Raw genomic sequence first — 17145 nt, 5'->3', positions numbered from 1 at the left:
TAACTTATACAGTCATGAAAACATACACTCTATCATAATTGACAATGTGTTTGAGTATACATGTATGGACTCTCTTAAGGAGGCAATGGCACAAAGAGGGGCACATGGGAGATTGAGAGCACTGGGAATTACAGAAAACCTGACCAAAGTTTGAGAAGATGTTTTTGCGGCTCTATTTTCTTATGCTTTTTTACCTTATGCTTGTCCAGTAGCTGTTGGATTTCCTCTTTGGAAGACACGATGTTTTTGTGGTCTCCGGACATCTTATCCTGTCCAGTTTCCAGCAGGTCGGCCAGGTCTTGCAGGGCCCTTTCATACTGACTCTTGAGGGCGAGATTTTGGTTCAGACCACTCCTCCGTGAGCCAATGGTCATTACCAGCTCATCATACATATCCTAGCAAACAGAGACAGCAAGAGTCATCCTCAGGCCATGGAGCTGGCACGGCTCCAAAGACAGATATACGGATGTGTATATATCCGCCAGGCCAAGGACCCAACCAAGGATTCTCCTTCTAGTAAATTCCAGAACCTGTCTTTATTATGACCTACGTCTCACAAGTGTCTTTCAAATAAGGAAAGTTCTAGACTTCTCTACTCATGCCTCTACTGTATTATTTCCAGGGTTATGTCTTCATAACTATTTGATACTCAAAAGTTCATGCTCTTCTGTTAATATTTTTCCAGCATTCCTATCTATTTTTGTTTTTAGGTTTATTTGTTTTAATTGAACAATAATAAAGTGCAAAAGAGAAATTTTAGATAAATAATGATAGAATAACTAGGGCAAAGGATGAAATAGTCAATAAACACCGTAAGGTGGGAATAACTCAACTATTTGAGGGAAAGTAAAGTTACCATGTTATCGCCTGACATAACAAAATACAACCTAGATGGATTGAATAATAAAAATATATGGCCTGGAATGTTGCTCAGCTGTAATGCGTTTATCTAGCATGAGTGAGGACCGTATTTCAATCAGCAGCAGCACAACATAAATAAAAATAAGTAAATAAAATAATGAAATGAAATTGCAAATGAAGGGGGAAACACAAACAGAAAATTAAAGAATATATCCATTAAAAATTAAGCTTAAGTTTCTAAGAGTACAAACAACATAATAGTTCTTAGAAATGGCATATGATGTAGATTTGACAAGCATCTCCTGATTCCCACATATGTAGCGTTAAAGTGGTAACATAATGTCCATATGTCTAAGAAGACATCCTAGAAATTTTAATTCTAATTGTTATAATGTTCTCAGCACTTAGATGATTATATAGACTCAGTATGGTATCCTTAACATTTTTATCTGTTAAATAATATCAGATTTTGGACTATCGCTAAAATAAAGAGTTAGTAAGGTGACTTTAATATGAAGGGCAAGACTAAGAGACTTGGAAAAGCCAATTATTTCTGCCAAATGTGGTGGAGGTAAACAATGATTTAATCTGGAAAGACATTTTAGGAGCTCATGATACACCAAACAGAAATTTACTGAGGCATATGGACCTGGTTAATGTATCACAGGAAGGAAGAGAAGGCCAAATGGTTGAATCTGGATAAGTTCAACTTAATAACTATTTTCAGCTATGACGTTTGACTCTTACACCTGACACTCAAGGACTGTGGGAAAAGTGCATTAAAAAGTGCAAGGCGGGGGAGGAGGGTTTGGGATCAGATGAAGGGATAAGACAGAGTGGAAATGTAGACTTGTTTAGAAGAGCTATTTTATTTTTCCCAAAGAAAGGACTTTTGACCTTGTACTTGACTCATACAACTAATCCTCAATTGCTCTGATAAGACCTGTACAAGTCTTATGTATGTTTGACTGTCCACAGCTTTATACATTTTACTTGATATAACATAATAAAGATATTGTCTATCTGATGCTAAATGTCACTAATGTGTTATTTCAGCCACTTTCTCCACATATCAGACTCACTTCATGGCACTAATGGACTCAGTGTTCGCTTGTGTTTGCTAGGCAAGTGCTCTACCACTTGATTCATGCCTCCACGTCGGATTCTCGGTCAGGTGTCAGATTTCAGCAAGCAAATTAACCTAAAGTGGTATTCGCTATTACTCAAAGATGCTGAGAAATCTGTCCCAATTGAATCACCCTCTAGTTTAATTTTTTTGCTTGTTTTTTGAGAATGAAAACTATGTCTTTCTTCCAATCAGATACACGAGTAACATGTGAAAGACAAGATGAAATCTCTCTCCGCACAAAACACACTTTCTGAAAAGTCTTACCTTGAATATTTGCGTATTTAAGTAGGTAATAATCACCTTCAAGTCATAACATAAATAGCAATGATGACAATCACTTTTTTGTGGGTTGTGGGACTTGAACTCTGGGCCTGTGTGTTGTCCCTGAGCTCTTCAGCTCAAGGATATCACCCTACCCCCTGAGCCACATCACCACGTTCGGTTTTCTAGTGATGAATTGGAGATGAGTCTCATAGCTTTGAACTGTGATCCTCAGACCTTGGCCTCCTGAGTAGCTAGAATTATAGGCATGAGTCATTGCACCTGGCTGATGACCACATTTTTAAGATTAGATCAGTTATTTGTTACTTGATTTTTAACCCAACAAATAACCATCAGAATAATCATAAAAGGCAGAAAACTACGAAGCATTAGAAGCACGTGGAGTGTAATTCATTTTACTCAGAAATTTTCAGAAATTTTTGTAAATGCTACTTGGAAGAAAAGTTAAGACCAAAAAGCCACCACTTGCACACAGAAAGCTAAGGAAATGGAGGAAGAAGGCGTTCTTGACGCGCAATTTGCCTACACCTTTGAAGCCCAGCGATCCTGGCTGAAGACTATACCTGGAGCCTGGTGAGTTCCTGCAGGGCCGGTGGCTCCACCTGCAGCTTGTCACCACGCCTTTTTAATTCAGTGATTCCCACGTCCAGTTCCTTCAGTCCCTCTTCAGCCTGCTGAATTGCCTAGGTAGGATTTATGAGTCATTAAAGTGCAGAAGGCCAGTCCCTCTCTCCCCAACAAGATAATTACTACTGTACCTCCCTATTTGGGATACAAATATGATTTGCAATACCAAATATGATTTATACTTTACAAAATATAATTGAATATGTACAAAAAGAACCATTTCACCACTACATAACAGCCACAGTTACATGTTATATGGAGAAACAAGATGAAGGTCCTTTATTATCCCGCAAATCACCCTTCTGGAGGTATGGAGGAGTGAGAGGCGTGGGAGTGGACAGGTCAGAAGAGGACAGGTGAATGACCACACCTGAACAAAAAGTCAGGCCGGGGGACATAGTTATAAGAGGACATTTGGCTGAGATTTGTTGAGGCCCATGTTCCATTTCTTGAAACAGAATTGGAAATATCACTGGAGGGAGGCTCTGAGAGCAAGTGGAAAATTAAGGTAAGCATTGTAAAGAAATGCATGCTCAGTGCTAGGAAACCAATATCAGTCCATCTGTAGGATTGGAAGTGTCTGCCGCCGCCGCCGCCTCAGTGTGAGGTCTGCACAAGCAGACTCGGACCTCATCCTGTGACAGTCTGGCCAGGAAATGAGAGCAACACAGAACAAGCCTGAACAGAATTAAGTGCTAAGCTTCATGATGCAACACATCTCTATCAGCATGTGGAGAAAGGAGGCGGCGGCCCAGCAAACCCTCATCTAAGTAAGGTTTTGGAAAATTCACAGTTTCAGTTGCCTTTGATAATGGAAAGAGCCTGGACTACATAGGACAGATGAAATGCTAATGGGTTTAATCCTTCCTTTCCTATACAACCCACTGCAACTACAGCACGTATTTTGCTTGTTTATTGGAGTGTTTTCCTCCATAAAGCTACAGGGAAAAGGAAATAGGGAGGAGATAATACCAACAAAGTTTTGGAGCATAAAACATAACTTCTGGAAGCTGAATTTCTTCTAGTAGAGGAATCTTAAAGCCACAGGCATTGCAGGAGGAACTCAGGAACCTCAATAAAATGGGATGGGGTGGTGGGAACTGAAGAAGGAGCTTAAAGAACCCATAAGTCGCTGGGGTTACTACTTCATTCTACATAACTCTTTTCTCTTTCCAGAGAAACTCTGAAAGTTTATGTTCTAGACAGAAGTAACAGGCTCAGCAGTTGGCTTAAGTACTGGATTGAAAATACAGAAATAAAGAGACAGAATGTTGGACCGGGGTGCCAAAGTTGCTCTGATTCAGAGTGCTATGGCTAGTCCTCTGCTGGTCAAGACACAAAATGGAAAGCAACCTCACAGAGCCAAGAATCGGACAGGGAAAATGCCAATGAATTGCTCTGCCTCCACCCATCTTAAAATCATCAAGTTCCATCCTTACATAGAGTGTCCATTCACTGTTTATGTCCTTACGCTAAATGCAAGTTGAAAACAAGCAAAATACACAATTCATCTAAGAAAAGTTTCCAGTGAGGAAGAAACCAATGTAATTAAGCAAATGACAGCAACTTGGAAGAAAACAGACAAAAATACACAAAAAATAAACATCCATCACTAGAGATATTACAAAAGATAATGTGTCCACTAAAAAAAGGGAGGAGGGATAGAATATCATAAAATGAATCATTCAAAAAACACACTGAGGCCTGGAAAAGTAGCCACATAAGAGCAAAAATGCAAAACTACACAGGAGAGTTTGGAGGTGAAATTCCTTCACAGAGAAGGTAGAGCAAAAAAGATACACACACACACACACACACACACACACACACACACACACACACAGCTCTTGATTAAAAACAAAAACAAAAATAAAATTGATAAGCAAAAATGGCAACTTTTTTATACAGGTACTTAAGGATAATGAGAACAAAGAAAAATAAACACAGTATTCAGCAAAAATAAAATAAATCATGAGTTTCAGCAATGAATGAAAACATTCAACATCTCACTAAAAGGACTTTCAGAAAGACTAAGTTAAGAAATAAAAAATTTGAAATAAATCATTAGAAAAAATTCCAAGCTGGAAAGATGAGAGCTAGCAAATCAAAAGAGCCCACTGAATTCCCAGCACAGAGGATAAAAATAGACCCTCCCACAAGCGTAGAAGGTTGACATTTCAGAATGCTGGGACCTTTGGGAATTCCATCAAGTTTAGATTTCCCAGTGAAGGCTACAAACAAATGTCTACAGGTCTTTAAAGAAACTGATTTCTGATCAAGAGTTCCATAAAGAGCAAGCAATTTAAAAAGTGTGAGCACCGAGTATGAACATTTTCAAACACTCAGGACTGGGAACAATAGAGCTCTTGTGCATCCTTTCTTCGGAAGAACAGCAACACTAACAAAACAAGTAAGGAAGCCAACAAAGAAAATGATTTGCCCCAGTATCAGCATAAGAAAAAGAAAAACAACTTTTCATTTGGAAGATATAAAAGCCAGAGATCTCTTTAAAAAGTGGGTGAACTTCTGAGCTAGGAAGATACACATGTCCCTATAACTTTCAAACAAGTTTTTTAAGTGGCCATCTCTCGTGTGTTCACATGGTTCTCTAAGGTTTACATCAAGATCCCCTGGCATCCACTGAAATTAGGTAAGGAAATCCTACTACTTCTCATTGTTACTTAGTTGGCATTCCCCATGTATCCTCCATATCTTCCCTCCTCTCTGTTTCTATTGCCATTCTACAGTTCCAGTCCTCATTCTTTCTCATGGTGGTGGCAACTGAACCTCACGATTTATCTCCTGTTCCCCAACCTTGGTACTCTCAGAAGCAGGCTCAGAAATGGACTCCTTTCGTTCTCAAACTTCCCCTGTGACTGCACAAGACATTGACGTGTGCAAGGCAATCTACCATACTCAAAAACATCTCACACTTCAATTTATGTTCAGCCATATTTGTGGTTTCCTTTTCTTTATTCTATTTTGTGTGTGTGTGTGTTGTACGTGAGCAAGTTGGCTATGCTTGTCTGCTCTATCATTTGAGTAACACCTCCAGCCCTGCTTTTGGTTATTTTAGAGATGGAGTCTCATTGACTTTTCTGCCCAGACTGACTTTGAATTATTATCCTCCGAGTCTCAGCCTCCTGAGTGGCTGCAATGATAGGCACAAGCCCCTCAAGCCAGCTCTATCTTTGATTCTTAAATTCCTTTGTACAGATGTTATATGACAGCGCACTTGCTGGTAACTCAGAAACGAGTAAATATATCCATACTTGTGGTGTGTTCTTGTTTGTCTGTTCCTTTCCAGCTAATGGGTTACACAATGGATAATAATCCAAGATCAGAGATTGACAGAATTAAGTCCCTGTTCTCTGGCGCTGTACATATATAGACTCTGCATGCTGCTTTAAATGTGAACAACCTCCCTTCCCTTTAGTGTTTTCAATCTATGCTACACCGAACCAACTAGGGATTATTTGTGGTTTTCTGCCATTTTCTAGGTGCATATCATTTGTTTTTTTCCATTTGCTTTACCTTGACACATTTCTTCTAGGTTCTTCTATGTTAAAATTCCAAATGTGGTCTATGGTTCTCTAAGCCTTTCCTGGTTGTACTGAGGGAAATTCCCCCTTCTTACAGTGTCCATAGTGCTTTTTGCCTCTCCAAGGATAGTTAGACATTCAACTTCTTCCTGGAGGGGCACAACCTTCAGGACATCCACTGACCTTGACACATGGACCTCACATTTCTTAGTCCTGTGCAAACATAAATACCAGACTCGATGTCACCTGTGCATTGTTCAAGCCCAGCATTGCAAACTAGGTACAACAACAATGCTCCACCAAGCTACTAGTTTTTCATAGAAGCTTTGAAATTTCAGAATAAAGCAGTATCAATGCGTTTGCCCCTCTAGGCAAAGCCGGCTATCGATACCTCTATTTGTTCTGCCACAGGCTGCTCAAACACGTTGGCCAATTTCTGCAGAGTGATATACTTGGTGTCTGCAAGTGACGTGCGCAGCATCTTCAGGTCATTCTGAGAAGGAAGGTGACAGGAAGATAGAAGGTGATCATGGGGAATTTGAAACTGTTGTAAGCATATCACAGATTCTCAGAAATGATCATGCAACCATCCGTCAGGGGTAGTGGGAATTGGTTCTAGGGTCCCGGCAAGCACCCAAGTTCCTGACGGAAGATATCATTATTATGCCCTTCCTTTCCCAAGCATGAAGCCAGCTCTGGGTTCTGTACAACGCCTACTGCTGTGTAAACGTTGTGCAAAGAGTCATTATACGGATGGCTTAGGGGTCAGTACAAATACAACTGGTGTTTCCAAGATTTTCTTTCAACCCATTGGTTGACTCTGGAGACAGGAAACCCACAGAGAAAGAGAACCCAGCTGGAACACTGTAGAAAGTTAATTTTTCGGAGAAATAATATTAATCCAGGAGAAGATACAAAGAATTGGTTAACAGTTCACTGAGGTGATAAAACTGACTCTTGAAAAATGTATGACACAAGCATTGTTTGTGATCCAAAGGTAGCTAAAACCTCAAAGCCACAAGCCATGCTCATAAGCCTAATCTTCTAAATGAATATACGGGAACATAACTGCCGAAATGTCATGAAAATGGCCTTTATCTAAGATAACATAGACTAGAAGAGGGGTCTGGTGGCTCATGCCTGTAATCCTAACTACTCAGAAGGCTGAGCTCTGAGATGTGCAGTTCAAAAGCCAGCCAGGCAGGAAAGTCTGTGAGACTCTTAAATTAATAACTAAAAAGACAGAAGTGGAGCTGTGGCTCAAGTGATAAAGTGCCAATCTTCAGGAAAAGAAAGTAAGTGACAGTGCCCTGGCCCAGAGTTCAAACCTCAAGACCAGCACCCAAAACAAAACAAAACAAACAAAAACCAAAAGAAACAAAAAACTGACTACACAGAGTACTATGTTTTGCAAAATAATAGGACTATTAAAATAATTCTTCTTTTCCTTCTTGCCTCCTTCCCTCACTTTCTTCTTTCCTTTTCAAAGACTGTGCAAAAGCTATCAAGAAATTTGTGTTATCTCCCAAAAGGAAAAAAGACATATAAAAAAATGAATGTTTTTCTTCACAAGCATCATTCATTTAAATGTTCAGTGTGTTTACATTGAGTTAGATTTGCACCAAAGTGAGATAGATATTATTTCAAAGGAAATAATGAGTTGAAACAGTATGTAAGTTATAAAAAATTAGAAATCTCAGAAATATTAACCAATAAGCTCTTCCTTCCTTCCCTCCTTCCTTTCTTCCTTCCTTCCTTCCTTCCACTTTGTTTGGTATTGAAGATTAAAGTCAATGGCTCTTGCCATGTTAAGAAAATGCTTTTCCACCAAGATAAACATTCAATCTTCTCTTGCTCTTTCATTGTTTCTGTGTTGAGATATGATCTCCCTGAATTGTTCAAATTAGTTTTGAACTCATGGTCCTCCTGTTTTGGCCTCCAAAGTATCAGGAACTATAGGTGTGAGCCCCTAGGCCTTTTCTAGTTCTTGTAAGTCAGCAAACACCCATAAGGGACCTGGTAATCATTGGAAGCTGAAGCTCAGCTCCAGAAGTGTCTTGTCCAGGATGAGGTCACAGACAAAATGCACATCCGTGAGGAGGGAAAATTCTGACCTGTGTGTGGTGAGATGGACAAGACCCATGATCCACTGCAGAAGAAAATGCATGTTTACATCTGTATGGGGGCTAAAGAAGCAAAATAATAGGTGAAATTACACTGGCAAAAAATGTAGGATTAGGGGTGTTAGCTCAGTGATAGACTGAATGCCCACCATGCCAAAGGCCTGGAGCTGAATCCCCGGAGAAGAGAAAAAGAAAGAATAAATGGAGATGGAACAAAAGAAAAGATAGGGCCTAGTGCAATATGAGAAACACAATGAATCTATGTATCTATGTATCAGGTATCTATATCCTATCTATGTATCTACTTAACTATATAGCTATCATCTATTATCTACCAATCTATAGATATCTAGCCATCTATCATCTATTCATCATTTACCTACCTAGCTTTTTTCCTTTTATACTACTTGGTTTTCTGACTTTGCAAAATTAATATTAGAAAAAAAAACACACTACTAATAGAGATACTGAGAAGATTAAGACAATGGTGCATCTGAAATTTGGCCAATGGACAATAGAATATCTGCTGAGGTGTGGCTTGGGTTGGTAGAGTACACCTGTAGCTTTTTTTTCTATATAAATACTAGGAAATGAAGGCCTGGCTCAATTCGTAGAGCACCTATCATGTGTTAAAAATCCAAATTTTGGAGCTTGAGGGCCTGAGTCCAAGACCCAGTACCAGCGCCCCCTCCCCCCAAAAAAAGGAAAGAAAAGAAAATAAGAGGAAAGAACATGGACTACTGGAAGGTGGCAGAAATGGTCCTTGTAGATGGGTATCTAGAAAAATCCATGTTTATCCGTAAAGGCAGCATTTGCTACTTCATAGTGCTCTTTAATTTTTTTTTTTGCAAAAGAAAACATTAAGTCAAATTACAATAAAAATATATGAAAAAAAACATGAAGTCAATCTCCTGGCACCAATGATGTGTATCTAATAACTGTCCTACATTTGTTGAAAAGAGCACTCAGTTAAAACTGAAGCGTGTTCACAGGGTACTTTTTATTAGAAACGAGAAGTTTATCAGTGCCTTTTATATTACTTTTAGTGACTCGTCATGAGAAAGTTTCAGAAGCATACTGTTATTTACTTGGCTATTGAATTTTAGTACACCAATTAAAGGTCATGAGTCTGGAGTCAGGACTGGAAAGTAATATAATATACTTTAACAATGGCCAGAGTAAGTAGACTAAAGTCATTTCAAAGTCTCCCAGGTTCTCAAGTCTGGGCTAGTATTTCTGGCTGGTAATTATAATGAACTATAAATGTGGCTTTTGTTGGTCTCACCTAAAATTTTATGTTGCCTATCTTTTACCTAGTTTCCACACCCTTGCCTTTTTTGGGGGAAGTAGGGGAGAGGAAGGCTGGTCTTGGGGCTTGAACTCAGGGCCTAGCTGCTGTCTCTAAGCTTTTGTGCTTAAAGCTAGAGCTCTATCATTTGAGCCACAGCTCTCCTGCTTTTTAGTGGCTAAATGGAGAGAAGAATTTCATGGACTTTCTTGTCTGATCTGGCTTTAAACTCAGATCTCAGCTTCCTGAATAGTATGGATTACAGGCATGAGTCACCAGGACCCAGTTACTCTTGCTTTTCTAGGAGCATGATACTGGTAGTTTCCTAAGCCTTCAGTTCAGTCTACTAGGGTTTTGGCAATGCAATTATCTCACAAGGCTTGCTGATTAATGACTGTCCACTGAGAAGGTTGAATGATCCCCCACAATGTCTTATTTACCTGGAAATCCAGTATATGTTGCAGTCTCTCCTTCATTTGGTGGCACCGCTGGCTCACTGCTGAGTCCAGCAGGGACAGCCGGCTGCTAAGGGAACCCAGGGCACCTTCGATAAGGTCGTGGTTGTCACGGCTCTCTGGGAACGTTTGTGAAAACAAGTGCTTGTTTTTATCCATCTCTTCAGACATTTCCTTAATGTCTTTGGCAAGAGCCTGGGGATCACAGAAGAAAAACCCCATTACCCCAGTTAGCTCCAGAAATCACTAAGCAAATCAAGTCCTTTCCTCAAAGCAACTTTCCAAAAGTCTTCCAGCTTAGTGTATCAAAGCAGTGAGTACATTTTCCTAGTTTTTGTCTAAGACTTTAAAACATCAGCTAATACTAATCATAAGCCTTGAGAAAACTAGGTTTTGTCCATTTCTATTTATAAATTAAATAATTTATTTGGCATGCTTGTACTGGAACTTGAACTCGGGTCCTCTCACTCTTGCTTAATTTTTTCCTCACTCAAGGCTGACACTCTACCACATGAGGTACAACTCCATTTCAGGCTTTTTGCTTTTTGCTAGAGATAAGAATTGCACAGACATTTTGCCCATGCTGGCTTCAAACCATAATCCACATGTCTAAGCCTCCTGAGTAGCTAGGATTACAGGTGAGCCACTAATGCATAGTTTTAGTCTGTGTTTCACATGAGAGGACTGGAGACCCAGTAATTTTATATAAAAAGTTCCCCATCTTTCTCCTCTTCTGACACACGCAAATAAAGCATAAAAATGCAAAATCTCAATATGACTGAGGGCTTTATAGGGTTCACCAATTCTGTTGTGTAAGTACTAATTGGAAATGTAACTTTAGAAACTTTAGAGCTATGTTCTCCTTGATCTTCTTTCTCTACACAACTAATAGCACAAGATCAATATTCTAAGTGCCTTGACATCCCCTGCATGAATGAGAATCGCCAAACCTACCTCTTGGGTAAAGAGACAAGTCTCTGTTTCTTGGGGTAAAAGTGCTGGGGCAACAAACAAACGCTCTTCAACATCATCCAGCCACGTGGACGTCGCTGACACGCCATCGTATAGCTTCTGCTGCAGGTGGATATCCTGCCCCTTTGCCAGGGCCCCCTGGAAAAGGAACACACACAACACACATGCGCAGAGTGATAAAGAATCAACAATGGTAGTCTGAGAAATCAAGGGAAAAAATCCCAGGCTCAGGGGCCAGTGGCTTTCTGTCTCAGAACCTATCCCTTGTGCCTGGCCCTCTGCACTCTGAAATAACTCCACAGGGGTCAAGGACAGGACTCTAAGCCAAACCAAGACCAAGTCAAACACTGCCAGCCCATCCCTACCTGGGACGAAACTTCCTCCAAGGCCTGGCTCAGTCCTCCCAGCAGTGATGTCACCACTGCCTTGCCATGCACGGGCCCTTCCCCACTGTGCAGCTGTGCTCCCGGTATCAGGCGGTTGGGCCGGCTATAGAGCTGTGGACAACACAGGGGCATCTTACCTAAGTGATTCCATGCCATGGCCCATCCAGGGCTCAGGCATGCTTCAGTATATTCTAGAAAAAAAAGTTATATATATATATAATTTTTATTGTAACTAATAGAAGGGTTATATTATATTCACCAGATAGAAGGTGCATTACTTCACAAACATTGATACCCTTTCTCATGTCTTGGTCCCCATTTCCTTCCCCCCACCCCCGCCCCTCATCTTATTTTCCCCCCTTCCCTATCCTATTTCAAATAACCAGATAAACATATATACAATATATCAGATAACAAGGTAAAATACTGTAACAATATGAGATAAGCAAGGGTTAACAAAAGAGATGAGAGATAACCTAGTCCATTAAGGACAACAATCACTCATTATATGGCTTTTGTTTCTATATCCTGGAGGCCCTTTCATTTAGTGTCATCCTATATGGCCTTATATATCCAGAAAAAAACGTTTTCTTGAATCTTTGTTTCTGCTTACAGCGTTTGCCAAGGGAGCTTTGTCATAAAGGTGGGAAATATTTCCTAGGCTAGGTTACAGACTCAGAAACTAGAGCCATATCTCATTCAAAGTCATATGGGGTATTCTGCCTAGACATTCTGAATTTAATGGAAGAAAAATTGCTCTGAGTAATGGAGGCTGTAAAATTCCCTCATAAGGTACCCCCAAATTGTGTTGGCTTTTATGCACATAAGACTACCTGCATGCAAAAATGCTGGTTTGTAAGTATGAAAATGGAAGAACTTTGAAGCCAGGTGCCTCACAGTTCAAAGCCAGCGGGAGCAGGAAAGTCTATGGTATGTGAGACTCTTATCTTCATCAAAACTATCAAGCCAGGCACCAGTGGCTCACACCTGTAATCCTAGCTACTCAAGAAACTGAGATCTGAGGATCAGAGTTCAAAGCCAGCCTTGTCCATAGACTCTTATCTCCAAATACCCACCAAAAAACCAGCAGTGGGGCTGTGGCCCAAGGGGTAGGGCAGTAGCTGGAGAGCTCAGGGATTGTGCCCAGGCTCTGCGTTCAAGCCGCAGGGTTGGCACACACTCAAAAAGGAGAAACTGAAATGAGGCAGAGGTGAAGCCTTAGGGTAACTAGACATATTGATGGGTAGACCTTACTCATGCTCATTAAATAATGCTCCCATTCTGCATGGAAACTGTGACCTACTAGAGGCTTTTTTTCCCTTCCTTACCTTCCATTTTCATACCCAACAGAAGAAAACTGCCTGCGAGGCTCGCGCCAGTGGTCAGATACAACCAATGTCATGAGAACGGTCAAAGCAGTCCCTCTCCAACCCCAGAGGCAAGCGAGCCAGGACCACGAAGCCAGGCCCGAACAGATCAGCCACCTTGTCACCCTGGGAGAATGCTGGCAGGCAGGGCTAGCTGGGCCCCCAAGCTCAGCATGGAGGACAGTGGGTGGGGGCATGGGAGGAGAGACACTCTTCCTCGCAGGGCCAGCAGCGGGTCACAGGTGATGGCCAGCCTCACCACGCAGGACAAAGCCTGCAGGTGCCCACAGCTGAAAGAGCCACATGGAGAGCTGTGGGGTTGTCTAATGTGCAGAATAGGAAGGAGGCATGGAATTAATATGCATAAATTTGGATCCTAGGGAAGCAAGGACGGCCCCTAGTTCAAGGCTGTGTCTTCTGCTTACAGTGCGGTTCCTCAAATTGACGGTGAAGCGCCTAGAATTTCCACGGATGGGGGTCAATTCCCCGAGCAAGCCCAGATACACAGAGCGCCGTCCATCTCTTGCTCTCCCCTGTTCCTTGGCTTCTGCACTGAGAGGCCCAACAGCCATTATGCCTCAAATCCTTTCACTGTCTGTTCGATCCCTGGATTTGCGCTTGGTGGAATATAACCCCCACTGCATACAGTGCCCTGCTGGGGTACTATGGCATACACTGCAATCCCAGCACTGGAGAAGCTTCAACTGGAAGACTGTCAGTTCAAGGTCAGCGTGTGCTGGCTAGTGAGGCCTTGTCTAAAGAAAAGTGAATGAATATAATTTTTAAAAAGGAAAGAAAAAGAAACAGCCAAGGAGAATCATTTACACAGTGTAGATTACTGTCATTAAATTCTCTGAGTCTTCATGTAGATCTCTAAAACATTAATTCATGTAGAAAAGAAAAGAAAAAATGTTTGCTACCGCTTGTTCCTGTTCCTGTTCCAGAACATTCTGTAGAAGTTTCTGCTTGGTACTAAATTCTTGATGGAGGTTTTCCCACTTCTTTCTCATCTGGTCTTCTGCTGACGACTTCTCCCCTTCCAACTCCTGGGATAACACATCAGGGTTTTCACTATTAGAAGAATAAATAATCTAAGTTTACAATGTGTGCAAAAGGAGGAGACAGATCCTCTGCTGTGTGCTAGTCATAGCCTGAAAACCAGGACCAAGACCATCCATTCATTCCTTTACACCTCAGAAGCAGGCATCCACACAGTAGCCTTGACAGCAGGAGACACGCAGAACGGTTTCTTTATGTTATAATTAAGCCTGACAGAATAGTTTTTACAAAAAATAAATGCATAATAGCTAAGTAGTAGATAAGAATATTCATCCCACTCAGAATTAGAGAGCACAGCACAAATTCAGACAGAGCCCCAGGGGAGGAAGTGTCCAAAGGAACTGGGAATCTTGGAAATGCCCTTCAGCAAGGCGCAGAGTGGCAGGGAAATGAAGGGAAGCTGGTGATGCCCACAGGACTGGGCCGGGCCAGGTCCCCTGCTCTGAGCAGGAAGTTCAAACCCTAACATGGTAGACTAAAAATAGTAAGAAAAAAAAGTTCAAATCCCATACATGAGCACATCAGTTCTGTGACGCTGTTCTGTTTCACATCAGCAAAGCCTCTAAGGCAAGGGCCCATCTCCACCCATGGACCCACTGCTCCAGCTCAGCTTCTGGCGAGCCAGGACCAGGGATGCACAGAGAGGTGCCAGTAATCATGGAGGGAACCTCAGTTCCAGGGGCAATGACACGCCATGACAGCTACTCATTAATGTATTCAAGCCAGGCCTTCTGCTGAGGTGGCAAAAAAGTGGGGGTGAGGGAAGAGTTCATAACACACACTATTCCAAAGCCACTTCTTCTTAGAGCATGTAAATATAGTGGTGTCTTTGGGCGAAGCCTTTTGAAGGAAGCCTAGAAAGTTCTGGAAACCCATGGCACAAGGTTGCTGATTCTTAGCACAGAACTCAGAAAATCTCCCTTGTCTGTTGGAGGCATGTAAGGCTATTTTGAACAGAGCTAGTCGCAGCTAAAAAGTGATGGAGGGAGGGAAGAAGGGAGGAACAGAGGGAAGGGGAGATAGGGAAGAAGAGGGAGGGAGGGAGGAAGGAGTAAGAAGGAAAGAGGAGGGGGAGGAAGAGAGAATCAATTACAAAATGAAACTAGGTTTGTATTAAGTTCTAAAAACGAAGTCCCAGTGATTGTAAATAGAGATTCCCTTCTTGAACACTTGTTTGTTAAACTGGTCTTTTGAAATATGATGTAAAAATCAACGTTAATAAATTCTTTAATAAAAAAATGAAATCAGGGATGATTTAACACTTTCAGTTTTATATATAATCACGCACACATGAAAAAAAAAAACCAGCATCAAAAGAATTGTAAGTTAGAAAACAGCCTTTCATTTTCCTTGGAAACTAGTCTCCTTTCCTCTCGAAGGCAAAGGATTTCCAGTCGATTTTCCCTTGGCATCTCACAGGCACGTCATCTTTAACAGTTTGTGAAGATGTGAAGTGGGTCACATTTGTAGTCTGAGAAAATCAGATAGTAATTAAAAGGCTGAATCTAGTTGCATTTCTTGTTTGTTTGCTTTTATTTGGCACTGCTGTTCTGTTCTTACTTTTTTTAACACACCTTTTTCTTTGTCACTCCAGCCATAGCTACTGTGTTCCTGGTGCTGAGAGGCTTGGAGAGCAGAGTTACACAAGAATGAACTGTGCTGAAAGATGCCTCTATAGGGGGATTGTATCAATATCAAAGTGTATAGCAGTCTTTAACTTGCCACTGTGTGGCAAGGTTTTTTGTGAAATCATTTTCGTATTTGAACAAAAGCAAGCGGTAGTTGTTTGTCTGTCCTCTGGGATCTCTCCAATGCTGAAGGCCAAGACAAGGAAAGAAAAATAATCAGGGTAAGAGTTGAGGCTGATCCTGCTGGCTCCTGCCTGCAGTCTGGATGGAAAGAGATGTGTGGTTGGCTCTGTATAGAAGCATATTGCAAAAAAAGATATAGGAAACTAGCAGAAGGGGGCAACCGGAAATCCACAGAGCCCAGGCAAAGATAAATCTTCACTCAGTCAACATGGAAGAAACGGAGCATTTCACTGGAGTGACCACTGACACATATCTATTAACTATTTTAATCATGGTGGACAATAGAGACTTGTGTGTATGTGTGTGTGTGTGTGTGTGTGTGTGTGTGTGTGTGTGTGTGCATGTGTGCATGCATGCATGCTAGTCCTGGGACTTGAACTCAAGGCCTGGGTGCTGTTTCTAAGCTTTTTTGCTCAAGGCTAGTGCTCTAACACTTGAACCACAGCTCCACCGCCAGCTTTTTTTTTTTGTAGTTTATTGGAGATAAGAATCTCTCAGACTTTCTTGCCTAGGCTGGCTTTGAACCATGACCCTCAGATCTCAGCTTCCTGAGTAGCTAGGATGCCAGGCGGGAGACAAAGGTGCTCAGTACCACAGATGTTTTAACTCCTTGATATTTTAGCACATTTTTTTTACATTTTAGGGTTATTTAAGTATAAAACTTAATTATAAAAAGGAAACATTTAATATTCATATTCTATAATATCTCCATGTAGTACATAAAAATACATGTGGTATCAACACTGATGTCATTAGTCAGTAATATGATGTTAGTATTAATTAAATCATAAAGAAACACTTTCAATCCCCACAACTTCCTTCCCCAAAGCTAGTCTGATTATTACACTGTTTTGGTTCTTATCCTGCACAGAAAATGTATGTACTTTATTCCACATTTTACTTAGTAATCATAAATGTATTTTTGAGACTATAATCTTTCATTTTTTTTTCTACGCTAGGCTCCAACTCAGGCCTGGGTGTTACACTGAGCTATTTTTTGCTCAAGGCTAGCACATTATCACAACTCTTGAGCCACAGCTCCACTATTGGCTTTTTCTGTGATTAACTGGAGTTAAGAGTCCTATGGAATTTCCTGCCTGGTCTGATTTCAAAGCAGGATCCTCAGGTCTCCGTCTCCTGATTAGCTCAGTGCTCAGATTACAGGCATGAGCTACCAAGATCCATTAACATTATCTATCTATCTATCTATCTATCTATCTATCTATCTATCTATCTATAATAC

At 41.0% G+C, this 17145-nt stretch overlaps 1 protein-coding gene across 1 annotated transcript in view; it reads right to left on the bottom strand.

Annotated features, from left to right (window-relative positions):
* The window catches only part of Syne1 (spectrin repeat containing nuclear envelope protein 1), a 364140-nt gene that overhangs the window by 95474 nt on the left and 251521 nt on the right, over positions 1-17145 (bottom strand). The window contains exons 101-107 of the mRNA XM_090337945.1: positions 13953-14103; positions 11645-11776; positions 11262-11417; positions 10293-10502; positions 6833-6934; positions 2836-2955; positions 195-395 (exon numbers count right to left, since the gene is read on the bottom strand). Coding sequence (XP_090194071.1) covers positions 195-395; positions 2836-2955; positions 6833-6934; positions 10293-10502; positions 11262-11417; positions 11645-11776; positions 13953-14103 — 1072 coding nt within the window. The remainder of the gene's footprint in view (positions 1-194; positions 396-2835; positions 2956-6832; positions 6935-10292; positions 10503-11261; positions 11418-11644; positions 11777-13952; positions 14104-17145) is intronic.

This window comes from Megascapheus bottae, chromosome 8 (genome assembly GCF_031878675.1).
Source record: "Megascapheus bottae isolate mThoBot1 chromosome 8, mThoBot2.hap1, whole genome shotgun sequence".
NCBI classification, from domain to species: Eukaryota; Metazoa; Chordata; class Mammalia; order Rodentia; family Geomyidae; genus Megascapheus; species Megascapheus bottae.
Note: the sequence above shows the minus strand (reverse complement) of the source record. Positions and strands in the feature narration are given on the sequence as shown.